At 43.2% G+C, this 27,327-nt stretch overlaps 1 protein-coding gene across 1 annotated transcript in view; it reads left to right on the top strand.

Moving 5' to 3' along the window:
* Positions 1–2,511: 2,511 nt before the first annotated feature.
* LOC147010520 (uncharacterized) overlaps positions 2,512–27,327 on the top strand; it is a 105,184-nt gene continuing 80,368 nt past the window's right edge. Inside the window, exons 1-10 of the mRNA XM_085860381.1 lie at positions 2,512–2,650; positions 4,696–4,794; positions 4,900–4,956; positions 7,551–7,652; positions 7,759–7,818; positions 10,804–10,856; positions 24,629–24,912; positions 25,095–25,181; positions 26,215–26,256; positions 26,480–26,528. Of these exons, the coding sequence (XP_085716507.1) occupies positions 4,706–4,794; positions 4,900–4,956; positions 7,551–7,652; positions 7,759–7,818; positions 10,804–10,856; positions 24,629–24,912; positions 25,095–25,181; positions 26,215–26,256; positions 26,480–26,528 (823 nt within the window). The 5' untranslated portion in view covers positions 2,512–2,650; positions 4,696–4,705. The remainder of the gene's footprint in view (positions 2,651–4,695; positions 4,795–4,899; positions 4,957–7,550; positions 7,653–7,758; positions 7,819–10,803; positions 10,857–24,628; positions 24,913–25,094; positions 25,182–26,214; positions 26,257–26,479; positions 26,529–27,327) is intronic.

Raw genomic sequence — 27,327 nt, forward strand, 5'->3', positions numbered from 1 at the left:
TGTCAAATTCACCTTCTGAGGTAGTCAGCATGTGCAGAAGGGGGTTTTACATCGCAAACGCTGTTTTCTCGGAGCGGCATTACACCTCTCAGCGATGACGGTCTGTCGACGACAGACGTAATGACGTCAGCGAATGACCGATGATGTCATGACGTCATTACGCCTCAGCGGTGACGGTCTGTCGACAACATACGTAATGACGTTGGCGAATGACCGATGATGTCATTACGCCTCAGCGGTGACGTCACACGTCGCCATGGAAACGAATGTAAAAATTAGAAAATCGCCAAAAATTCCCAAACCTCTCCGTCTGGCGAGATCTCACATAGCCCATGCTATTCATTAGACCACAGAGCACCCGCATGCCGAAAGTGGCGACAATCCGTCCGGCAGTTTCGGACTCTATAGCGGACACAATCGGTGAATTATAGTATTTGTGTGATGACGATGATAAGGGATGTGCACAGCAGGCAGCCCCATAATTACTAACACCGGAATAGGGATTTATTTAGTGTGTGGAGGTGACGAGTAATGAAGAGAAATGTTAAACCGGATGGAAACAGTTTGTAAACACCAACACGTGACCCATCGTCACGGAGCACGAAGTTTAAAATGTAAAACGTGGTGATTGAAGTTATAATTGTTCTGCTCTCACGAGTCCGTTGTATTTTAATTTATAATTTACATATAATACCACCAAATTGAACGTGGACACGGGGTCTTGAGGGGGTCATTTACTTCACCATCGGGGCGATCCCCCCTCCCTCATCATGACGTCACTTCCTCACAGCAATGCAGAGCAAACAAAATTAGATTTTGAAGCCCCACCCTGAATGTTGGAAGCCCCTCCCTGAATGTGGGAATCCCCGCCCTGAATGTGAGAAGCCCCGCCCTGAATGTGAGAAGCCCCACCCTGAATGTGAGAAGCCCCGCCCTGAATGTGAGAAGCCCCGCCCTGAATGTTGGAAGCCCCGCCCTGAATGTGGGAAGCCCCGCCCTGAATGTGAGAAGCCTCGCCCTGAATGTGGGAATCCCCGCCCTGAATGCGGGAAGCCCCGCTCTGAATGTGGGAAGCCCCGCCCTGAATGTGAGAAGCCTCGCCCTGAATGTGGGAAGCCCCGCCCTGAATGTGAGAAGCCCCGCCCTGAATGTGGGAAGCCCCGCTCTGAATGTTGGAAGCCCCGCCCTGAATGTGGGAAGCCCCGCCCTGAATGTGAGAAGCCTCGCCCTGAATGTGGGAATCCCCGCCCTGAATGCGGGAAGCCCCGCTCTGAATGTGGGAATCCCCGCCCTGAATGTGAGAAGCCTCGCCCTGAATGTGGGAAGCCCCGCCCTGAATGTGAGAAGCCCCGCCCTGAATGTGGGAATCCCCGCCCTGAATGTGGGAAGCCCCTTCCTGAATGTGAGAAGCCCCGCCCTGAATGTGGGAAGCCCCGCCCTGAATGTTGCAAGCCCCTCCCTGAATGTGGGAAGCCCCGCCCTGAATGTTGCAAGCCCCTCCCTGAATGTTGGAAGCCCCTTCCTGAATGTGGGAAGCCCCACCATGAATTTTGGAAGCCCTCCCTGAATGTTGGAAGCCCCTCCCTGAATGTTGGAAGCCCCTCCCTGAATGTGGGAAGCCCCTCCCTGAATGTGGGAAGCCCCTTCCTGAATGTGGAAAGCCCCTTCCTGAATGTGGGAAGCCCCGCCCTGAATGTGGGAAGCCCCGCCCTGAATGTTGCAAGCCCCTCCCTGAATGTTGGAAGCCCCTTCCTGAAAGTGGGAAGCCCCGCCATGAATTTTGGAAGCCCTCCCTGAATGTTGGAAGCCCCTCCCTGAATGTTGGAAGCCCCTCCCTGAATGTGGGAAGCCCCTCCCTGAATGTGGGAAGCCCCTCCCTGAATGTGGGAAGCCCCTCCCCAAACATGCACACAGATCGGCCAGTGGAGATTGGACAGGTAGATGGATAGATAGGTGATAATAATAATAATAATAAAAATAATACTAATATCGAAGAATCGATGAGAGAGATGGAATAATAATAATAAGATAAATAATAGTCAACAGATGTCGATGACATTTAAAAAATGGTCCGTGCCGCTTCTTCTATTGACGCTCAATATTTAAAAGGGATGTGGGGCACCGACCATTGAAAAAAGCTTCATCACAAGTCAGGGTTGGGATGTTCGAACCACAGAACTCCCAAACTCACAACGGAGGGATACTCCAACTATTACAACCGAGTATGATTTACTGAAGATCAAATTTGAATAAACAACAACCTTATTATTTTATTATTAATAAAAATAGTAAAATTATATTTAATCATGTCCTGGTTCCCCCAACCCCGAAATCAAGCAGTAGGTGCAGAAACTCTTCCCCACGATAAATAACCCTGATAGAGATTGAGAATCCGATCTGATCACGCTTCGAATCCTCATTGTGACGTACACACGGGGAGGGAGGGTCACGTGACTCAAATACCCCACGTGGTAACAACACAACGGTGACGTCACAATTGGTGGGAAAATTCAGTCCGACCAAGATGGACGTCTTCGTTTGACGGACGTGATTTCGACGCCTTCGTGTGTAAAAACGCTGTGTCTGTGAAACAAGACTCGGCCATTTTATTACCACAGGAGAAGAGAACGACGAGAGTCTTCTTCTTCACGTATGTTTTCACAACACGAAGTGAATTGGACATTTTAATGTTTCCGTGTGGAAAGTAATTAATTATTTTTACATTCTCCGCGCCGTGTGGACGGGTAAGTGTAATTATTTATTTAACGATATTCTCTGTGAGGTTCGGGATGATATCTCCTTCATTACGGACATACGAATGTATTTATTCCTTGTCGACTCATTCGGAGGTTGTGGTTGTGATTCCTTCACCACGTAAAGTGAGGTAAAAGTGAGTGAACCACAACATTGTCTCCACACCCACGATCCAGCCAAGAATCCCATTACATCTTTCAATCCTCAATCAGAACTCGTGATCCCGTTCGGTTAACAAAACGATTTGGAATCCCGGGCCTTGTTCAGGAACCGAGCAGCTCGCTCGCGCTTGCCAGGCCAGCCGTTCCTTAGCAACGGTTTCCAACGGAGTGCTTAAGCGGCTTGGCAAGCGCTCCACAAGAGACTTGGTAAGTGAACACAGCCCTGTTTAACCCGCGTTTCCCCCCCCCCCGCACATTGTGTCGGTGAACACCCGAACATCGACCATCGACCATCGACGTGGAGGAGGGACGTGTGGGGTCGGAGATGTCGGGCACGTGGGGAAGAACAGACAAACCGGGATTGTGAAGTATGTGAAGTAAATAATTATGATTTTTCATCTTCATTGAAAATAAAATGTGAACAATATTGTCAACTAATATGAAGGAAACCTTGGAGGAGACCATTTATCCCATAATACCTGCATTCAGTAAACGTGACGTCATCAAACGGATCAGTTTATTCTCCCCCCTCCAACAAGGTCAGGACATGAAAATGAGCTCCGTCTGACGCACCGACCGACCGACCAATCATCCGTCCATGTCCTTTTGTGTACACGATATTTAATAAACCGTTGAACATTTGGCTTTCATATTTCAGATATCTATTCCTCATGACATTATCTCAACCCTATTATATCATGGCTGTGATTGGCTGAATTATGTTGCCACGGTGACCATATCGATAATTTGGCTTCTGCATGCGATATTTCAAAAACCGTTGAACATTTATCTTTCATCTTGCACAGCTCGATTCCCCATACCACCCAAAAGGCAGGGGACCTGGAGTATCAGCTCCTTGTCCACATAAAATCATTCACAAGGTGAGGGGTGTGGAGAAGGGATTTCGTCTTTACTTTCAGGGGTGGGTGTGGGAGTGAAGCTTGTTGGATGAGGAATGAACAAATTTTGAAACCTCATTCACGATCTCTCCCCACGTGTTCAGTTCCGCCCAAATACACGTGTCCCCCCTATCCGAGCCCAGCTGCCCGGCCTCTTTGGTCCCCGGTATCGGCCTCTTTGGTCCCGTGTATCGGCCTCTCTAGCCCCAGTTTAGCATGTCTGGCCCCAGTTTGGCATGTCTTGCCACACCGGCAGGGCACATCTCGCTTCACTTGTCCAACTCTTCGACCCAACTCATCCCGCCTCTCCAGCCACATGTGTCCTGCTTCATGTGTCTCACCTGTCCCGGCCTGCATGTCTGTCTCTCCAGGCTAGCACATCTATCTCATCTCCATCCCTACACCCTTACCCGGCCCCGTGCTTCACTCCTGCCTGGCCCCATGCATCCCGCTTCCCGCCTCCTCGGGCCACGCATCGCCCCTCCCTGTCCCTGTGCATCACCCCTTCCACGGGCCGTTCAGCCTGCCTCCCCAACCCTATACATCACCCTGACCTAGCCCTGCGCATCCCAGCCCCTCGTGTCCCACTCTCCAGCCTTGTGTATCTTGGGCGCTTGCGTACCACCTCCAATTCCCTCGTGTACCACCTCCCGTGCCCCGTGTGACCCGCCTCCCTCGTCCAGCCAATCCTGTGCCCCCGGCCCCGAGTGTCATATCTCCTGTACCCTGCTCGTCCTGCCTCCCCCACTTCACTTCCTCGTCCCCATGCATCACATACCTACTTTGTTTCATGGAAGATTTATTAAATTGGAGTATGTGTATGATATTCAGTTTACCACACCTTTATTAAATTGTAGATTTCAAAGGATATTGTTTTTCAGGTAAACGAAGATGAACCAATCCGGTTCACGAGGTTCTAATATGAATCGGAAAACTCCGTGTCCTTCTCCAAAGAAAAAATCTCTTTGGAAGCGACTGAAGTAAATAATTTTCATCTTTCCTCATCTTCACTTTTTTAAACCTGCTTTTTGATATATCTATGAACATGTACAATATATTGACTTTTTCAATGTCTTTCAACTTAGGCAAAGGTGCAGATGGAAAATGAAAAGGAAGCAACGTGGGGATAATGAACAAATTGTGTAAGTAATGAGAAAAAATAATCCCTTCATGATGTCATGACATGAAACGCCACTGGGATTATGGGTTTACTGGGTCAAAACTAAGATCTAGGCTTTCAATGACATCATGGATGCTGCTATTTGTCTGTACCTGATTGTGGTGAGGATATTGAGGTCACGGAGAGATTCACTTACCTTGGCAGTGATATTCATATCTCTGCTGGCTGTGAGTCAGAGGTCAATTGATTTGTGAGTCGGGCTTGGGGAATCAAGGATTCACTGGATCATGGGGTGTGGTGCTGTTGGTACCTGTGCAGGAGGACGAAAGTCCAAGTCTTCAGGTCCTTGGTGCTTCCGGTCTTGCTCCACGGATGTGGGACTTTGTCTCTGACCAGGGATCTGAGACAGAGACAACTCCTTCGGCACCAGGTTTCTTCAGAGAATCCTTGGCTATCACTGGTCGAACTTTGTGTCCAACAAGCAGTTTCTGAGAGAGAATCAAATGAGATTTCTTACCTGTATAGTCTGTGAGCGTCATCTGCATGTCACAGGTCTACGAGAGATTCGGGTTGTTGTTGTTGGTATTGTTGTTGTTGGAGTTATTGTTAGGGGTCGATTTTCGAAATGTGCACACATTGGATGGACAGCTGTCGGACCACACCCTCATCAATTGCTTCATTCCACCCATCATAGCACCCAGACAAATTGATATGGCCGCCATCTTGGTTTTCTGGTGGGCCAAACACATGAGGCGTTTGGGCCTCTGTTGAGTGTACACTGTCCAGCTTTGCTGCATCAGATTTCCATTGGCTTTGTTTGGGTTGAGTGTTCATCACGATAAGGTACCCCGATAAATCTATTCATATGTCGAATAAATACCGCACCCGTGTCTGATGGAGGCAGTTCAGTTTGGCGTTTTAATATGAAATAGGCAAAGCCAAGAAATGAATGAAGCCTTTTCGAACCTTTCAGAATTACCCTTTAGAACCCACTGTAATTACCCTTTAGAACAATTCAGAATTACCCTTTAGAACACACTGTAATTACCCTTTAGAACAATTCAGAATTACCCTTGAGAACCCATGATAATTAACCCTTTAGAACTATTCAGAATTACCCTTTGGAACCCTCGAGAACTTCAATTTAAAACCCTCTTGAACCACCCTTTAGAACCACCCTTTAGATTAGAATCACCCATTGGAACCATTTTAAGTCACAAGTGGGCCCGTAGGTACAGTGGACCAAAATTTCATTGGTTTTCAAGGGTAGGGGGCAACACCCCCCCACCGTAAACCTCCTCAGATCCTGACTGTTTCAATAGCGTGAAAAAACTTGGTACATTCCAGGTGATGAAGGTTGTGGTCACATTTAATTGAAATTGTGTGTGTAGTTTTTCAGAATAAGGCAAAGACCTATTTTGGGGGGCAAGCCCCCATAGACCCCTGTTGGGCCCGATTTTTTTTTTTTTTAAATGCCGTGAACAAACTTTGGTATATATTGGGTGATGAAGGTTGTGGTCAAGTTTTATCGAAATAGTGTGTGTAGTTTTCAGAGAAGAAGTTGCAAGTGTTTACGGACTGACTTACGGACAGATGACACGCCATCCCATAAGCTCCCCGCAACTACGTTCCAGATGAGCTAAAAAATATTCTTTAGGTTTAATCAAGCCCCTACGTGCCTCTCTGAAAATAACGTGACATAATTTTTGAATGGCCCCATATTTGGATTAAACAATCTGTGACTGTTTGATGAATCGGTTCATTCTGATATCACCATTATTTACAGTTCTTTACTCTTTTAAGAGTTATTTATATGTACATTTCCCAATTGGTCGTGACCGGATTTTTAAAGCCAATTCACTCATGCTTCATGGCGAAGTCCCATACCACGAATGATCACGTGCAGGTTTAATGAACAAAATGTTTATGACAACACAGAGAGGTGAAGAGACACACACGCATGTACAAACGCATACGCACACACACACACACACACACACACACACACACACACACACACACACACACACACACACACACACACACACACACACACACACACACACACGCGCGCACACACACACGACAAAACTGTGGTTACATATGTTGTAAATCCCTTGTTGGGAATCACTATGAATCATCTCTCTAATCTTATTCATTCACATGGGCACACGTGATAGACATGGCACAAGGTTATTAAGACAGATTAGAGAATGTAATGTGAGCCATGTTGCCTCTTCAGCTCTCATGTCCCATCTACATGACGCACCCCTTTTGTTTCCACAGCCATTCCTACCGCACATCCCCGGCCATGCGGTCTTGCTTTTCCGACCCCACCTGTCCCGCATTCCCGGCCCCGTATCCCACCTAACCGGCCTCACCTCATCCTGCCTTTCCAGCTCGCGCATTCCACCCACCGTGCGCGTCCTGCCTCCTCCAACTCGCCTCACTCCCCCGCACCACATGTCCTGCCTCTCCCTTTTGTCTTTTGTGCCTCCCTTCTTGCTGGTTCCTGTGCATCATGTACATGTACCTTTTCCGTTTCATAGAAGGTTTGTTGAAAGTTTAGCACACCTTCGTATAAATTGTGAGTCTCAAAGGTCTGTTGTTTTTCAGGGAAGTGAAGATGAACCAATCATCAGGTTCACAAGGTGCTGATATGAATCAGTCAACTCCATGTGCTTCACCAAAGAAAATATCTCTTTGGAAGCGACTGAAGTAAATAAGTTTCATCTTTCCTCATCTTCAGTTTTTTTTAACTTGTTTTTTGATCTATCTAAGAACATGTACAATATATTGACTTTTTCAATCTTTTTCAATTTAGGCAATGGTGCAGATGGAAAAAGAAAAAGAAGCAACGTGTTGATAATGATGAACACATTGTGTAAGTAATGGGAAAAAAATCCCTTCATGATGTCATGACATGAAACGCACAAACAAGAAATATGGTATCCCTTGAAGGAAAGTTAAAGCTCACCCTGTCGTATCTCAATCGCATTTTCTTCCTTAATTATTATCTCTGTCATTGATTGGAGGTTGTAGTGTTGTTGGATAGCTTTGAGTTATGTGCATTTACCAGTGAGCTTTCCAACTTGCATTGGAATCTTAATCTTGATATTAACTCTTATTTTGCATGAAGGGTGGTGCATAAATGTGTGTGCTGTCCGTGCAAAGGACATAAAGCTAGAGGACCATGTGGCTGCGCTCAGGGCATGGGTGGATGTTAAAGATCCCATCACGTCTTTTGTGACGAGATGTCAAGGTTTCACTGGTGATCTGAACAAGTCTAAATTCATGCCAAACGTCAGGGCTAACAACCCGGTCCTCTGAAAGACTTGGGCCACAACCATTACCACTGGCCGACCCATCAAGAAGGGAGGAAAACCTGCGGTTGATATTGAAGAAGAAGAAGAAACTTGTGGATGAATATGTCAGAAAAACAAATGCAAATCACAAGTGCACCCTCACCAATATCCCCCACCAGATTTCCAATTTTTCCTTCCTCAGAGTTTGCTTCTGTATCCATTTTGTCGGCGCCGTGCATCCTCCCCAATCCGAAGTTCCTGCCCACATCCCTTATTTGTCCAAGTCTCTTTCCATTTTGTCTTTCATCCCTACTGTTGGTGCTTCCCCCATCTTTCTCCAGTTACCTTTGTTCTGTTGCATCCTGATCCATTCAGTGTTCGAGCTTCGGGTGGCATGCGTTGATTAGTTCGTGTTTCCCAGTGTGATGTCTTCCTTTCCCCCTTCTGCCTTTCTCAATCCAACGGTAATCCCCTTCACCAAACATCATTTTGACAATCCCTCCTTCACCCCATCGGTCTTACCTTCAGCCCCATGGCCGTCCCTTCATCCCTTGCTTCGGCGGCGGCCCTCTGTTTTCGCGCATTGTTTGATTGGACACATTCGCTTTGTCTGTGGCCATTAATCTTTCGGGCCGATCGGATTACCTTCACCCATGGGACTGTGTCCATTCTCACATGCATGTTTGTGGCACGAGGTGCAGCGCTTTTTGGGTGCAGCGCTTCTTGCAAAAGGTTGCTAACTCTAAAGGGTTCCCCAAAGGGTACGTTTCGATTTTACCTTGGTGCTGTTTTGGGTGCAGTCGTTCGAGGTGCAGCGCTTCTGACTATACTGAAGCAAATTTTCCTTCAGTTTTGTCAGAAGGGATGTTCTCTTTATGTTCAACCAGTTGAAATACACACTCTACACCTGGGGAAATCTGAGTATGTGGGAGGGAGGAGGGGTGGGGAGTGGGTGGGATCGGGAGGAATGTGGAAGGGGTTGGTGAAATGAGTGCGAGGGGCATGGGGGTAGAAAGTGGAGTGGGAGAGATGCCAATTTAGAGCCTCATGGGTCATATGGTGTGGCCAGTGAATCAGAACACACACACACACACACACACACACACACACACACACACACACACACACACACACACACACACACACACACACACACACACACACACACACACACCTCAAATATGTATACAGATGCCTGTGACAGTTTTATTGTCTAACGGTGAAGACTGGGCTGTTTAACCTCATGCATGTCAGGTGTATGAACACTTGTCGTTCGTCCTGGAGGAAGCTAGGTGTGGCTTGTGCAATGGCGGTGTCACAAGTATTTTGGCAAATGAGAGCATTGTGTTCCTGGAAGGATATTTGTTGACATTGTAAATTATTTTGAAGTCTCTTTGAGCCTGAATGATTGAACCACACTTAAAGTGCAGTTCCAGGATCCTTGTTCTCTCGATATTTGTCCACTCCTCCATCTTAGTAAATCTTGCAAGGATCCTTCATCATGTGAAATGAAAAGAATACAAACATTAACATTTTTAAAGAATTTTGCACAACTTTAAAATGCGTGGGGTATTTATTGTCCGCCCTGTACTTCCAATTCATCGAACTTGGATGGAGGAGGAGGCTATTTATCTCATCATGCCTGTGCTCAATGAACATCACATTGATTCAGTCAATCGCTTTATCTGCTTTATATCACTGGGATTGTTGATGCTCAGGTAATAATAAGAACTTTATTTATAAAGTGCCTTTTGCCTATGGATGCAAGCTTCATCTTATTTTGTATACAGCGCATGGCTACAGGCAGCATCATTTTCTGGGGCACAACCGTTCCACTGACGCAGTGCCTCCTGTGGGTTAGAGGAGGAATTTCGAATTTGATCAGAGGAGTGCCAGCAATGGCAATAGCTGCATACTCTTCATGAAAGGCACCCTGAGGTCCTCAACATCCACCAACTAATGCTGGCATACAGGATTCTCAAATTAACAGCCATTTGAGGGACAGCACACACATTTTTGAGCCACTCTGCCTGTAAAGCACCAGGATGACAATTTATATCTGGGCCAAGATTCAAACCTGAGCTGGAGATCTCAGAGGCAAGTGTGCATACTTCCAGAGTCTAGACCATCCTGTCATGCGAGATTCAATCTTTCAATCATCCAACAACAATCATGTTGACTTGTCCCCTGATTCCTCATGTTCTTACAATTTATGTGTTGGGAAAACAATGTCTCCTAATGCATTCTGCACATGATGTATTCCTCCTCGTCCCTGAGCCTGGGAAACTTTGATGGAAAAAAAACCATGCGATTTTGATCATTTTCACACCCATTTCACCATTTGGCATGTTTTTTTTTAGCCTTCATCGTGAGGTGGGTGTGAAGATACTTCGTTGGGTCACAGTGTAATTGTGTTGTTTGCTGTCTGAATGTAGAAAACACCCAGAGAATCGATGCAGTCTGATGAACACTCACTCTACCGCATTTTTATTCTGATGTTTCTTATTTGTGACATTTTTGAAGTTACAGCTTTACAAAATCTCTTTCTTTGTTATTTTCTGCAGGGATACAAAGCACCAAATGAGCAAAGAATGTTTCAAGGAGGAGCCACCAACTGGTGAGTTTTGAGAAATAAACTTTTCACAGAATATATTTGCTGAGTTGGTTACAAGTATTTGCATGAATTAGGATATCTAAGGACTTGGAGTAGAGACCTGAAAAAGGTTGTGGTTGTTTTCTTTATTTCTTTTCAATTTGGTGGTGGTGGCTGCTTGGTTGGTGTCTTCCTGATGACTAATACGGAATGATTTTACTCTCACCCCAGCAACCTTTCCCATGCCTGCTATAGACATTTTGTTTTGTTCCTATATCTTGGAATATCTTGAAAAAGAAAGAAACTACTCATGTACTTACCAACAGACAACGGCCAGGTCAGCAAAGGAAAACAACTGCAGTTGATGACAGAAAAATCATCGGAGCTGTGAAGAAAAACCCTGAAACATCTGTCACTGACATCACCAACAACCTCCAGAGTGCAGGGGTGAAAGTATCACATGAAAGTAGTCATATACCATTCACAGAAGACTTTGACAGCAGAATTACAAAGGCAACACCGCAGGATGCAAACATTGCAAGATGTAAACATCACAAAATGTAAACCTCTCACTCATGCAAACACTGCAAATGAGTACATCAGCTCCAAAAATAGAAAGGCCAGATTAGAATTTGCCAAGTTTAGAGGTGAGCCAGTCAAGTTCTGGAACAAACCTTGATGGACAGATGAGACCAAGATAAACCTTTACTCAAGCAATGGAAAGACAAAAATGTGGAGAAAGGAAGGAACTGCATGTGATCTGTGAAGCATGGTGGAGGTAGTGTAATGGCTTTGGCTTGCATGGCTTGCTCTGGAACTGGCTCACTCATCTTTATTGATGATGTAACGAATGATGGCAGCAGCAGAATGAATTCAGAAGTGTACAGAAACATTTTGTCTGCCTATGTACAAGAAAATACCTTCAAACTCATTTGGCGGCACTTCACCATGCAGTCAATGACCCAAAACACACTGTCAATGCAACTCAGGAGTTAATCGGGGGAAATGTGGAAGGATTTAGAGTGGCCAAGTCAATCTCATGATTTAAATCCAATGGAGCAAGCACTTCACTTTCTGAAGAGGAGACTAAAGTCAGAAACCGCCAAAACAAACAACTGAAAATGGCTGCAGCAAAGGCTTGCCAAAGCATCTCAAAGGAAGATATCAAACGTTTGCTGATGTCAGTGGGTCACATGCTCGAAGCAGGTATTAAGGGATATGCAAGAGATATGCAACTAAATACAAACTATTATACCATGTTAATTTACTCTAAGTTAATCTGTTACAATACTTGTGCTGAAAAAGCCTTGGCAATTTTCCATGATGAGCTGTCACAGACTCATGAAAGTACATCATCAAAATATGATTTTCGTTTTGAGGATCCGATCACGTGGACTAACTCTCGAAATCTGAAGTGAAGTCTGAAAATGTTAAGAAATTCAGGATGCTTTGGTTTTTGCAGGTGTGTTTCCATAACCAATCAGCTTGCTATTGCTTGCCAAGCCAGTCGTTTCTTATCAACCGTTTTGTTGGTGTGCTTGCTTGAGTGCTTAAGCCATTTGACGAGCACTCTACAAGTTGCTTGGATGTTCTTTTGCAAGCCATGGTGATACATGGCAAAAGTACCTCCACTGTCCCACTGTACTGTCCCTCTTATAAACTCAATCAAAGATGCATCGATCGATGTACAAAGTTCGTCGATCGATGTGTTTTTCACCACAGATGTCATTTTTGAAAATAAAATTACAAATTGACATTCAAGACAATGTTAGGTGATCATGTAAATGAAGTAAACATATAAACATGTGTTCCATTGCCTTCTGTAAACCTTAACTCCTCCCCCTTCCCCCCACCCCATCCCCCTCTCCCCACCAGAAAAAAATGGAGGTGCCTGTTAAAGTCTGTAATCGTGTGTGACATTTATAGCGGGAAAAGACATCAGGCCAAATGGGGGGCAAAGGGGTGGGGGGGGGAGGATGGGGAGAGGGTGTGGGGGTGAGGTTTTAAAGCACTCTTTGCATGGGTAAATTTGTGTTCCAGTCCTTCTCCTTCTCACCCAAAATGTTTGGCAAATATGACGACTAATTTGTCCGTCAGTGAAGCAACGGGTAGGCTCTGTTAGTAAGCCTATACGACACATTATTAAATCTTGCCAGGAGCCAATCACACAGCCAATCGGCGTAACATTCAGGTTCCTCAAGAACAACTGCTCCTGAGGCTACCGAGGCACAGATAATTCCGAGCACAGGCGGGATGCTAGACAACCACGAATGCCTGATGGTATGGCCAATCCTGCAGGGTTACACAACTGTACTTCGCGTGATGCCTTACGTGTGGACGGTCGTGCCAAGTGGGGTCACTTGCTTTGGCTGTGTACTTGCATTAAACTTACCGTATCAAGTGCAGCCGAGCGGAGCTGCCAAGTATGCACCTGATAATAAAACAAATTATTGGGGTAGAACTTCCTGACTAAGCTAATGTAGAGACCATGCTGGACCAATGAAGGAAAATACAAAATGGGCTGGGTTCATTTAAAACACAAGAAATTTATTCCAAGCGAGGGCGAGAAAACGTCATGTGTACAGTGAAGGGTTTATTCATCAAAATGTACAGCAGGGGACAACAAGGATTTGTGGTTGTGGCCAAAGAAATGCAATTATGTACATAAAAAGAGGACACAGAGCAGAATTAACCCGATATAAGCTTCTACAATCTTAACTTATATTATGCATATTACAGGCACCATCAGACACACACCTGAGGAAATTAGATATAGCCAAATAGAGGAGAAGCAGTTGAGGTGTAAATGACCTCATTGTACCTGGCACGGTTGAAAGACCTACACAACCCAATCGCAAAGGAAGGGGGAAGGAGGGAAGAAAACTGGAATGTCTACAGTGCGTGAGTGGGAGATGCAAAACGTGATGCAGTGTGATGCAAAAGAGGAAGTGTGAAGAGGTACTAATCGGTGATGCTCTTTCAGTGATGCATCCACAGTGGACGAGACTATCAGATTGGAGAGAAAGATGCGTGAGAGATAGCTTAACGGGGCGTGTATGTAAGAAAGTCTGTAAATGTGTTGTTAGTGATGACTGTGGAACGCTGTGGGAGCTGAGCATCGATGACCCGGTAATGACTCGGCGCTGTCCGCCTGGCTTGTCATCGCGCTGCCCTCTCAGGTTGGTTCTCGTTCGGCAAGACGACAACGCTCTGCTTGGAAAAGTCCTGAACAAAGGACGAAAGACCCAGGACGAAAACATCAAAGAACCTTGATTCGCTCTCTTTTAAAGAGCCCAGAGTGGAGGAGGAGCCAAAGAACGAATCACGAGGCTCTATAGACGTTTTCGCGCATCCCCAATTGTGCGTAGACACCACCCTGAGAAGTAGCCCCACCCCGCGAGAAACTGGAGCCAAAAATGGGTTTGGTTGCTTGCAGACACCAGCACGCAATGGCGCTCCATAATTTCTATGGAGTACGGATTTTGGGAGCGCTTTCCTGCTGCGAATATGTGCTGGACTTCAACTGAACGCTGTTAGTTTGTGGAGCACCAGAGCGATCCAGATGTCGCCGGATGAATCCCCGCGCACATTCGTGCTTCGAGCTGCACGCCGAATAATTCTGACTTGCCAGCTCTTGCTCTGTTGCCCGTTCCCTGGCATCCCCAATTACTGTTGTTTGCTTCCTGGGAGCTGATGGCAGTGGTGGCGGTTATAGCAAGGTGGTAGAAGCGCTGTTGTGTCTGCGGAAAAGATATTGGAGCATTGGGAATGGTTGAGGTGATTGTGGTGAAGAGGTTGGGTGTAGGTCATTGTGGGAATTTTTGGGACGCGATGCAGCGATCATGGTCAGTGTTGTTGCGTCGTGGTGAGTGTGGTGAGGGTCTGAAGTGAGGCGTCCTTTAGTTAATTTCCGCCATTTGAATGGGGAAATGGCACGCGGTTTGAATAGGTCGCTGCAGTCACTCTTAATGACGTCACTATCCGGCTCGTGGTGTGCATGCATGCATGGTGGGGTTCGTGTGTGAAATAAAGTGAATGGAATAAAAGAGGAACAAGGGATGGATACCTAACTATAAGCCCTACGCATTGCATCTTGTCCCATTTACCCACTGGACATAATGGAACAGCTAACTAAATCAATACTAATGAGATAACTGCCTTGGGATAGCAATATCATCATCATCATCGTCATCATCATCATTCGACATAGGCATAAGCCGTGGTTGCCTCCTCAAATTATACACCACAGGAACCACAACCGCCCTTTTCGACACAACCCGTCTTTCCAGCGCTGCCGTTATGACTTCAGTGATATTGCACACTGACCACTCTCGGATGTTATGAAACCAACGCTTCTTTGGTTGACCTCCCGAAAGACGACATCCCTCCGGCAAACCATCCACTACTACGTGCTATATGATTGCTATATCTTGTTTGCTATTACTCTGGGGGAGTGCCCTGCTTCGCAGAACAGCAACAATATCTACATTAATAAGTGTGTGTGTGTGTGTGTGTGTGTGTGTGTGTGTGTGTGTGTGTGTGTGTGTGTGTGTGTGTGTGTGTGTGTTTGTCCTCCATAACGTGAAAACCATGAAAAGTAATAGCCTGAAACTTTGCATGCATACTTAGCTAAGGGACCTCCAAGGAAGTACATGAGTGAAAATTGGGTGTTTGGTGAATTAAAACACCTCTGTTGAAGATAATTAACGGCCTTATTTAATTATATCATTTGTGAGGCGCATCCTCGGCCACCTCGTTTTTGATGGGGTCTTAAGGTGCATCCTGGGTTACCTCACTGGGGTCTAAAGCCGCTATGTTTTTTGGCATGCTTAACCATTACCTGGACTAACAGCTTGACTTGGAACAGGCCGCAGTGATTTCTTAATGGTAAAGTTTTTTTTTCCACTTCCCTCACTCAAATGATCGAATGCCTGATCATCATGCCTACAAATCGCTGGCAACATTACAATGCTGGTTAACGCCCGTAGAAGGCAGCGTTTGTGACTTTATTTCATTTCCGCACATGCGATAAGCTCAGATTCTCTTAATCTCAGCCAAATTTCGAAATTTAAACTCCTTTTTGACTTCAGCAATACTTCCGACTGCCAAAAAGTGATCACCTATCCAATTTGGATATTGCTTGACATTCCAGGTGTAACGGGTGCATGATGTTTGTACATCCGATCGGTGATTGCTCATCGCGTGCCAAGCCAGCCATTCATTCCTCATCAACTGTTTCATTGGAGTGCTTGCTTGAGTACTTAAGCCACTTGGCGAGCACTCGACAACATTCACACTGTCATTGAATATATCGATAAACTTGAACAAAGTTCATTGCCCATTCACCTGTGTTTGGCCTTGCGGTGCTTTGGGTGGTGAGTCAGGTGGTGGTTCGCTCACTGAAAATGTGCAATTTTATTTCACACCACCTTTCCCCTTTTTGTACGATCTTTCAAAATATGACCCGTCACTTTGGCATAGATGGATACATATAAATAAAAATTAAACGTTTCCCTTTTAAAAGTTTCTTCAATCATTTCATTGGAGTGCTTGTTTGGGTGGTGAAGCCACTTGGCGAGCACTCTTCAAGCTTTGATGGTGATACGGCGGCTCAGTCCTTCATGGGGATCATGGTAGGATTTACAATCTTTATTTTATTTCAATTGAATTACATAGTCATAGCCACGCGACTGGTCCGGGAATGACCGAATCACGTGGGACCAACCGGCCACAGCAGCATCCGAGTTTGATGCCCCAAACCAGGGTTTTAGGTCTTTAAGGGGAAATCCAACACAAAAAGTTTTCTTTCTGGAAAAAAAACAAACAAATAAAATCAATGATCACAATCCAATTTGAAGGGAAAATGTTTTTGAATTCTCTTTTTGCAAATCACAAAGTGCTGAAAAAAACCCGAGAGTGTCTATTTTAGATTTTTGCCAGTGGCGTCACTCAGAACTCACCTTGATCCAAACGGCGGCTTTACATCGAGAAATAGTGTATTTTGTCCTCAGATTCTGATATCCATTCCACTGTAATTAGCAACTCTGAAGGTTCTCAGCACGTTGAAACGGATCTGTGGGATTTTAAAGAAACTATTAGAAGTAAAATTAGTGATGGAAAAGCTTTTGGGGAAATTGTTGAGCCGTATTATTTCTCGAGCCTGATACGAGTGATTCACAAGAAGATAGCGACTATGGAAATGTCATTGAAGATGAAAACTTTGGTTGCATGTTCACTTCAGGTTGATAGGTTTTGTTTTTTCCATTAAATTGGTGGTTTACAAGGGAGTTTATATAAATTGATAAATCAGTTAAATTCCTCCAGCAGAAAAATGGCATGGACATGGCACAGACACCACCCAGGCATACTCAGACACCACCGACAAAATTGGCGACGAATCCCTTGTCCCACCATCGCAGTCTGACCAGGGTTTCTGCATGTTACTGGATCATCCCGTTTCATACTTTCCCAGGATGCCATTTGTGTCTGTGGTCATGCCGTGTCGTTTCCCACAGTCATGCCCGTGCCTGTCCTCTGTCATGCCATGTCGTGTACTTGCTTTGTCATGTCATGTCTGTGTCGTGTCCATGCCATCCAATTTCTGGCAAACTTGGGGTCTTTCGGTCATTGGTATTGCATGAAATCATCTCCGTTTGTATTACTGCAACCACCAAGAATGTATCAACTAGCACTAGGCATATTTGTGTGAAAATCGAAAATTACTCACCATTTCAGTTAAAATAGTACGAATGTGGAAGTCTACTTCTGGGTGTTACGTCATGGCTTAGTGTGAAGAATAAGAAGATTTTGACTTTTAATCGCAAAATTACTCACTTTATAAATCGCAAATTGGAAAAAGACATATCTATTTTGTAGGGTGTCAAGGGATAGATTAGCATTGAGATAGTCTCTGTGTTTGGGTGCCTCTTTAAATCCCGATACCTCGTCGAAGGGTACCAAACCGACTGAGGGTTACATGTTGGCATGGTGCGCCAGTGAGATGGATAACCAAGCAGCTTGTCTTGGTCTTTTGAGCCATTTTGATTGGTCTTTGATGAGCCTTCTCTAAGGCAGCTTATTCCATCCTATAATGTGAGAAGAACGGAATGAAATATTCTGAGATCGAGCATAACATCGTTTTTAGTCAGTTTCGAAGGAAGTGACTTATAAAATGGGGGTCCGTGTCCGTCGATCCGTCCGTCCATCCGTCTGACCACAATCAATCTGTCGATCATTATTCTGTAAACTGTGGTCAGAATGACTTGAAACTCGGAGGGATGATACGTGGGGAGATGCCGCAGAACCTCCCACAATAAAATTTCAGATTTGTGACCAATTGACTTAGTTAATTAGTCGAATCAATTAATCTTCAAAGTCCTAAAACTCGGAGACTATTCATAGTATTGGTTTCTGGTTTGGTACAATGGTTCTAGTGAACAATGTTGACAGCTTGTCTGAGCGTTTTTTCCGAATTTTTGACCTGCAGGAAAGATAATAAGTCTTGATGAGTATGAAGTTCATTTGGGCCAATTAATCCTGAAAGTCCTATAAAAAAATAACTTCCTGTCACAAAAATCACGTCCTGTCACAAAATAACCATTTCCTATCACAAAAAATCACTTCCTGTCACAAAAAATTCACCTCCTGTCACAATTACCCAGTTCTTGTCACAAAAAATCACTTCCTGTCACAAAAAAACTCCAAGAAAATTCATAGTTTTTGCTTTTTGTATGGTATTTTTTGCTTCTATGGAACACCTCATCGCAGCGTTTTTTTTCTTCTGAATTTTTGCCCAAGAAGAAAGATAGAGTCTGAATGAGTATGAAGTTTATTCGGGCCGGAATAAAAACAATGAATGTTAATGAATATATCCAATATCGATGAAGTCGGAACTGACCAGGGCCCACAGGCCGTATTTTTTATAATATACGGGCACTGTTTTGTCTGATTCAGAAATATGAAACCATTTCATATCCATTGAAAACTTAAATTTGTCTTCTTTGTCGCTGTCCAACACTGTGAGACATGTTTGTTTGTTGTTTGTTTTTCCACAATTAGGCGTATACCTTTATCCTTTTCTGAACAGAATTCCCCATTTGTAAATTGATCTTTCTCACTGTTATCCCTGCCACCGAAGGTAGATGGAGGTTTTGTTTTCACCACTGTCTCTGTCTGTTTGCGAACAAAATATCTCAAAAAGTTGTGAACGGATTTGGACGAAATTTGGTGGAGAGCTTTGGTCACAGATAAAATGATTTGATTTTGGTGCAGATCCAAATGGGAAACTGGATCTGGGAATTTTTAAAGAGATTCTTCACCATTGAGAGATCAGGCGAAAAACGACAAACAGCAGGATATCTCAAACAGTAAAGGACTGATTCAGACAAAACTTGGTGGATGAGTTGGTGAGGTGACAATAACTATCTGATTAAATTTTAGTTCAGGTCTGAATCCAGGTCCGGCCTATCAGTGGGATACAAAACGTAAACGAATCAGCCTTGTGGAGTTATGCGCTCTCCCAAGTGCCCTTCCAGTTAACCTCCGCCATCGAAGATCGGAGGTTACTGTTTTCACCCCTTTCTGTTTGTTAACCTCCGCCATCGAAGATGGATGGAGGTTACTGTTTTCACCCCTTTCTGTTTGTTTGTTACTTACGAAATCTAAAGATTTCGTAAGTATATTGATGACTTCCGTTTTTGTTTGTTATCTTGCCAAAACGAAGTTTTTGCAAGATTTGTTAGTTAGCTTGTATGTTTTTTTTTTTTGTTTGTTTGTTTGTCTGTAATCACGTATAAAAAATTCTGCAGAGCACAGTTATCATTGGAAATTTTTGTAACTTCGCATATCAGAGGCCTATAGCGGTCCCTTTCAGTGCACAACATTTTGAAGGTCAAGGTCAAAGGTCAAGGTCACTTTGTCGCAAATCAGGGGAGTCGACGAAACCCTTATTTTTTGAGTAATTTTGATCGGATCGTCTTCAAACTTCATGGGAATATAGTTCATGGTCTGGCGCTCAGCTGATTAATTTTTGGTGGCGATTGGCCTTGACCTTCATATGTTTTTTTTTTGTTTTTGTTTTTTTGGTCTGTAATCACGTATAAATCACTCTGCAGAGCACAGTTATCATTGGAAATTTTTGTAACTTCGCATATCAGAGGCCTATAGAGGTCCCTTTCAGCGCATAAAATTATGAAGGTCAAGGTCAAAGGTCAAGGTCACTTTGTCGCAAATCAGGGGAGTCGACGAAACCCTTATTTTTAAAGTAATTTTGATCGGATCGTCTTCAAACTTCATGGGAATATAGTTCATGGTCTGGCGCTCAGTTGATTATTTTTTGGTGGCGATTGGCCTTGACCTTCATGGTTAGCACCTGAGGTCAAACATATTTGACCCCAAGGTCAAATTTTCAAGTTTTAGGAACCATATCGTGTAGTACCTCAAATTGAACACCTCGATGAGTGCTTTCTAGATATGTTAAGCTTGAGACATTATGACGTCATTTGGTGACGTTATGAGGCAAAAGCATATTTTTCATGGTTACTCTGTAGAACGATTCTCATCGGAATCTCTCGTAGGCAGATATTCCTCAAGGAGTCGCTCCTGGTGGATAGCAGCTCTGTTCACCTCAGTGTGACCTTAAAGAAGTCACACGTGGTCACCTTTTGGCAAGGTTTTTTATTTGTTTGTTTGTTTGTTTGTAGGCACAATAACTCGAGAACGGAAGAAGCTACCAATGTCAAATTACACCACGTGATTCAGGAGGGTGATGGCAAGTGCTAATTAGATTTTGGTCGAAATCGGTCAAAGGTCAAGGTCACAGTGAGGTCAAATATTCGATTTTTGATGGTTTGGTACAGATAACTCGAGAACGGAAGACGCTACCAATGTCAAATTACACCACGTGATTCAGGAGGGTGATGGCTAGTGCTGATTAGACTTTGGTCAAAATCGGTCAAAGGTCAAGGTCACATTGAGGTCAAACATCCAAAAAATGATAACTCGAGAACGGAAGAAGCTACCAATGTCAAATTAGACCACATGATTCAGGAGGGTGGTGGCTAGCGCTGATTAGATTTTGGTCAAAATTGGTCAAAGGTCAAGGTCACAGTGAGGTCAAACATCCAAAACATTCGATTTTTGTTGGTTTGGTGCAGATCATCGTAGAAACTTCTGGTTTGCGTCGCTACCTTCTCAAGAGACAGCTTTTATTAGACAAGGTCAGAGGTCAAGTTGAGGATTTCGTAAGTACCAGTCTATGACTGCTTGTTTGTTTGTTTGTAGGCACGATAACTCGAGAACGGAAGAAGCTTCCAATGTCAAATTACACCACTTGATTCAGGAGGGTTATGGCTAGCGCTGATTAGATTTTGGTCAAAATCGGTCAAAGGTCAAGGTCACAGTGAGGTCAAACATAATTCCGTAAATTAATGTAGAGAAATGGATTATTTTTGTTTCGCTCGACGTTACGAGTTCGTTTTAACTTCGATTTTAATTTTGTCTTCGGTTTTTGCGATCGCTTAGGATACTTAAAACTCGGTTGTCGAAATTCTGGTAAAAATCGGATGTTTTGGAGACGTTTTAAGATTGTATAAAAAATATTTCACTCGACATGTCACGGGTCGTCCCATGATGCAGTGCGCTCGAGCAGACGCGTCGTTGACCCACGTAAAGGTTTTGCATGTGCGCACTGACGGTGTTTTCGATAAAGATGGTGTTTAAAAGTCATTTTTTATCCCAATAAAGGTTATCGTCACATGCCTGACTCGCTGAGCCGTCGGATTATGTAAAGATTGTTGGTGGATGGCCGAATATTACAGTTTTGTGACTTTGATAAAATAATATTGAATAATTGCGTGGAGAAATGGAGATTTTTGCTTTGCTCGACGTTACGAGTTCGTTTTAACTTCGATTTTAATTTTGTCTTCGGTTTTTGCGATCGCTTAGGACGCTTAAAACTCGGTTCTCGAAATTCTGGTAAAAATCGGATGTTTTGGAGACGTTTTAAGATTGTATAAAAAAATATTTCACTCGCGCGTCACGGGTCGTCACGTGGTGCAGTGCACTTGATCAGAGGCGGCGTTGACCACGTAAAGGTTTTGCGTGTGCGCGCTGACGGTGTTTTCGATAAAGATGGTGTTTAAAAGTCATTTTTTATCCCAATAAAGGTTATCATCGCATGCCTGACTCGCTAAGCCGTCGGATTATGTAAAGATTGTTGGTGGATGGCCGAATATTACGGTTTTGTGACTTTGATAAAATAATTGCTTGGAGAAATGGAGATTTTTGCTTCGGTCGACGTTACGATTTTTGATGGTTTGGGACAGAATCATCATAGAAACTTCTGGTTTGCGTCGCTACCTTCTCTAGAGACAGCTTTTATTAGACAAGGTCAGAGGTCAAGTTGACGATTTCGTAAGTACCAGTCTATGACTGCTTGTTTGTTTGTTTGTGAACAGTATTACGGAAAAACTCCTCGACGGATTTCGACAAAACTTGGTGGGGTGGTTAGGTCTGGTCCACGGATCATGCCATTAGATTTTGGACTTGGTCCAAAATCCAATATGGCCGCTATGGCGGCCAATTTGAAAAAGTATTTGAATTTTTTTTTTGCATTTCTACATGTTTTATGTGATTTCCAACCCCGCCCCCCTCCCCCAAATAAAAATTGAGAAAAATTTTTTTGCAATTTTTTTTCAACAAAATTTCGATTTCTTTTTCTGCATTTCTGCATGTTTTAAGTGATTTCCAACCCCCCCCCCCCCAAAAAAAAAATTGTAAGAGAAAAAAAAAATTTGCAAATTTTTTTTCAACAAAATTTCGATTTTTAACCTCCGCCATCGAAGATGGATGGAGGTTACTGTTTTCACCCCTTTCTGTTTGTTTGTTTGTGAACAGTATTACAGAAAAACTCCTCGACGGATTTCGACGAAACTTGGTAGGGGGGGGGGTTAGGTCTGGTCCAAGGATCATGCCATTAGATTTTGGAGTTGGTCCAAAATCCAATATGGCCAATTTGAAAAAAATATTTGAATATTTTTTTTTTTGCATTTCTGCATGATTTATGTGATTTCCAACCCCCCCCCCCCAAAAAAAAAATTATTAGAGAAAAAAAATTTTTGCAACCTTTTTTTCAACAAAATTTCGATTATTTTGCATTTCAACATGTTTTAAGTGATTTCCAACCCCCAAAAAAAAATTGTTGGAGAAAAAAAATTTTGAAATTTTTTTTTCAACAAAATTTCGATTTTTTTTTTTTTTTGCATTTCTACATGTTATAAGTGATTTCCAACAAAAAGACATGCCAAAATTATAATTGCGGCTGATTTTGGAACTTCAGGTGGATATACCCACGTAAAATCCATTTCCGTCTCAAGGAATCTAGTTATGACGAATTAATTGAGTATGTAAAAGTTAAAAGTAAAAGGGAAAGTTGCAAACTATAACTCTGTGAGCACTGTTGACGTCAAATTGAATGAATAGGATATCAGGTTCACTTGAGTGACCTTGCAGAATTGGCGGCGGAGGTTTTGCTCTCTACCGAGTGCTCCCCCTCCAGTTTGTTTGTTTGTTTGTGAACAGTATTACGGAAAAAGTCCTCGACGGATTTCGACGAAACTTGGTGGGGGGATGAGGTATGGTCCAAGGATCATGCCATTAGATTTTAGACCAAGTCCAAAATCCAATATGGCCGCTATGGCGGCCATTTTGAAAAAATATTAGAATTTTTTTTTTTTGCATTTCGACATGTTTTAAGTGATTTCCAACCCCCCCCCCCCAAAAAAAAAAATTGTTAGAGAAAAAAAGATTTTTTGCAACTTTTTTTTCAACAAAATTTCGATTTTTTTTTTTTGCATTTATACATGTTATAAGTTATTTCCAACAAAAAACATGCCAAAATTATCATTGCGGCTGATTTTGGAACTTCAGGGGGATATACCCACGTAAAATCAATTTCTGTCTCAAGGAATCTAGTTATGACGAATGAATTGAGTATGTAAAAGTTAAAAGTAAAAGGGAAAGTTGCAAACTATAACTCTGTGAGCACTGTTGACGTCAAATTGAATGAATAGGTTATCAGGTTCACTTGAGTGACCTAGCAGTATTGGCGGCAGAGGTTTTGCACTCTACCGAGTGCTCCCCCTCTAGTTTATACCTATATTTGACAGGGCGGTGCAGAGGGACTAATTTACCTCTGAACTGTCCAATCTGGTTTGATTCTCATCCTAATGTCTGTGTTTGACGAATAAAGAACTAGTGGTCCTCATAAAGACCGTAGATTTGTGTCAGCCGTTCTGCTCTGACCAAGGACGAATGCCCGAAATGTCAGATTCTCGGCACTACCTCCAGCGGTTAGCATAACTTCATTGACATCCTGTCGATTCCATCCGTGTTTCATAAACTTGGATGGGTGCTTCGCATGTTGGGTGTTTAATCACAACTGAGTGAATCCTCAGATGGACATTGTGCTTGGTCTCTGATAGCACGAGTTGGGGGACGTTGAAGATTATTCGGTGTATTTCACGAATAGTTCGCAAGTTATTGCAGGCACCCTGAACAAAAAACAAATTTCTGCTTTCACCAAGTCCAATCATGTTCGATTGTTCGAGCCCTTGACCCATCTTTACTCGGTGACATGGTAGACGAAGAACTGACTGGCCACTGAGAAGAACAAAACTGTAATTTATGAAACTCACGACATAATTTCCAGTGTACACATTGAACATCGTACTATTCTCACAATTTATATTTGTCTGTCACAATGTCTGTTTCATGCGGATTTCATCTTGTCTTTCCAGCATTTTGTCTCGGTCTTATTGAAAAGGAGGACATGCAAGAAGTAAAGCGTGGTGATGGGATTATTAAAAAGTATGAAAATGTGAAGGATGAGGATAAAGATGAGAGCAGTGAGGAGGAGGAAGAGAAGAGTTGTGAGCAGGAGGAAGAGGAGAGTAGTGAGGTGGAGGAAGTGAAGCGTTGTGAGCAGGAGGAAGAGGAGAATTGTGAGCTGGAGAAAGGGAACTGGAGTATGATGTATTTAAGCGAAAACGAAGAGGATGAAAAAAGGGCACGGCAACTTGTGGTAAGCAAGACATTGGATTACCAACATATTTATGTATAATACAAATAATTTAATCATTTTTAGTACAAATGAGATTGCTTTTTGTATATGATGTGAAATAATCATTTGAACACAGCTTTATTATTTATCTTTTAATCCATCAGCACTGTTGTGAAGCTCAATGTTTTTGCCTTTATTATTAGAAGACGGACTGGAAGATTCTTCCTGTACTTGGAGAAGGAGGCCAGGGAATTGTTGATGTCAGAGTGAACATCAACACTTCAGAAAAGGTACATGCTTGTGGTCTACTTCCTGTCTCTTCCTTTCGTTTTCTTGGAGTTAGAACACAGCTCGTGGGAGAGCTAGAAAACATAACAGAACAATTCAGTAAAGAAGAGAAAAAACATGGTGGAAAGCAAGGAAACATGGACAGCAGTGTGGATGGACACAAAGCATAATGAGTGTGACGGGATGGGGAGAGTCTCCTGCATCTGAATTTGTCTTCTTTATTTTTGTTTCAATGAAAGATGCTATTTCTTCAGACCTTCAAGCCCTACATTTTTGCTGTAAAAGTTTCCATCATAGATGTGATGACAATGGATCAATTAAGTGTAATTTGTAGAAAATAATTGGCTAAACGATCTTTCGGAAAAGTGAAGGCTGCGAGGGCTTCTTCCCAACGTTTATACCATGTGATGTCTGACTGTTTGGCATGACCTGTAGGACCCTCCCACTTCCCACCAAATATTACCCAATAAGCAACATGGAGGGTGTTGGTAAGATTACTAAGATAGTTTACAGGAATACATACTCGTTTCTCAGCTATCGAGATTAGGTTCATCTGTCTAAGCTTATCTCTAAACTGTCTGTATATGAATGAAAGAATGACCAACTTCTATCAAATTGAATTTTGAGCAGATTCATTCTGTTGCTTCATGGTATTCCCCTCTCGTCTTTCAACATCACCGTCCATCATCCCCTAATGCTTCCCTGCCTCTCGTTCCCCCACCCTCCCACTTCCCCTCCACCACCTCCCTCTTTTGATCTCTACCTTCACTGAGCCCCTTCCTCTCACTTTGTCCTTTTTTTTTTTCTTCTCCCTTCCATTCTTACACTCAACTTGTGGTGTGTCCGTGTATTTATCTGCCTGTTCTACTTTCTCCCTCTGTCTCTGTAAAGCTGTTGGTTTATGAGCCTCAAATACTGTATAAAACGTAATCATTGTATTTATCTCGATGCATCAATATTGTTTGTTTTTTTTACTCGTTTTCTCACATTGTGACTGAGATGTTATAATATGAACTTCTGTCTTGTCTCTTTCAGGCTGCTTTGAAGTTTTGTTGGGAGACGTATATGCAATTGAAAGTGAGTTTGTGTGAATGTGGAGATAATGGTGTTTGAAGTGCTGAACTAATTCCGTTTAGATCTTTCTCTGTGATGGTGAATGGTGTCCCCCGGCTGAGGCTGTTCAGTCTCTCTGGGTGTGAGTTATAATTTTGTGGTTGTAGTTAAAGGGGAAGTTAACCTTTATACCGTTTATGAAATGATTTTGTTCGCTAATTCATTACTTTCGCTTCTGTTTTTGCAGTTCTCGAAGGAAGCGAAAATCATGATGGATTTAAAGCATCCAAACATCTGTAAGTGTGGATTTCACTCAAACTTATCACAGTTTTTACAAAAGTTACAAATTGTGCTTCTGTGGCATTAATTTCGCACTGATCTACAAACAATTCAGTTTTTTTTTCAAGTGAATCAAAATCATAGTTCAAGTTTGCAAACACCCTTTGGGATTGCTGGTTCTTCACTCAAAATAATCGTTCAAACTTTTCGTCCTCCGAGACATTAAAATCGGCTCCGTCCGGCCGACTGATTATATCTGTCCATGTACTTTTTTGTACACGATATTTCAAAAACCTTTGAACATTTAGCTTTCTTTTATTTTGCTGATGTCGATTCCTCGTGACATTATCTCAACGTGATTAGATAATGGTGGTGATTGGCTCAATTGTGTTGCCATGGCAACCATCTCAGTAACTTGGCTTGTGCACGTGCTATTTCAATAAACGTTCAAGATTTAGCTTTCATATTACACAGATATATTCCTCATACCATCCAAGAGGTGGTTTCCTCTGGACCTGAACCAAAATAGAATAGTTTTGTTCCTGTTACACACTCAACTTCTCCACTAAATTTCGTCTGATCGGTGTACAACTTTTTGAGATATCCTATCCACAGACAAACGGGTGAAAACATAACCTCTGTCCACCTTAGGTGGCTGAGGTAATTTTCTTCTTCTCCTCCTCTTCCCTTTCTAAGAGGAGAGGTTCAACAGTACCAAGCTTCTACCCTGTGTTGATGACGATTATCCTCCACTTCCGCCTGTCCTCAGCAAACTCTTTCCTCTCTCCAACCACCCCCACTGTACTGATATCCTTC

The sequence above is a fragment of the Eptatretus burgeri genome, chromosome 16 (assembly GCF_056783735.1).
Source record: "Eptatretus burgeri isolate ZD-2024b chromosome 16, Ebu_testis_v1, whole genome shotgun sequence".
NCBI classification, from domain to species: Eukaryota; Metazoa; Chordata; class Myxini; order Myxiniformes; family Myxinidae; genus Eptatretus; species Eptatretus burgeri.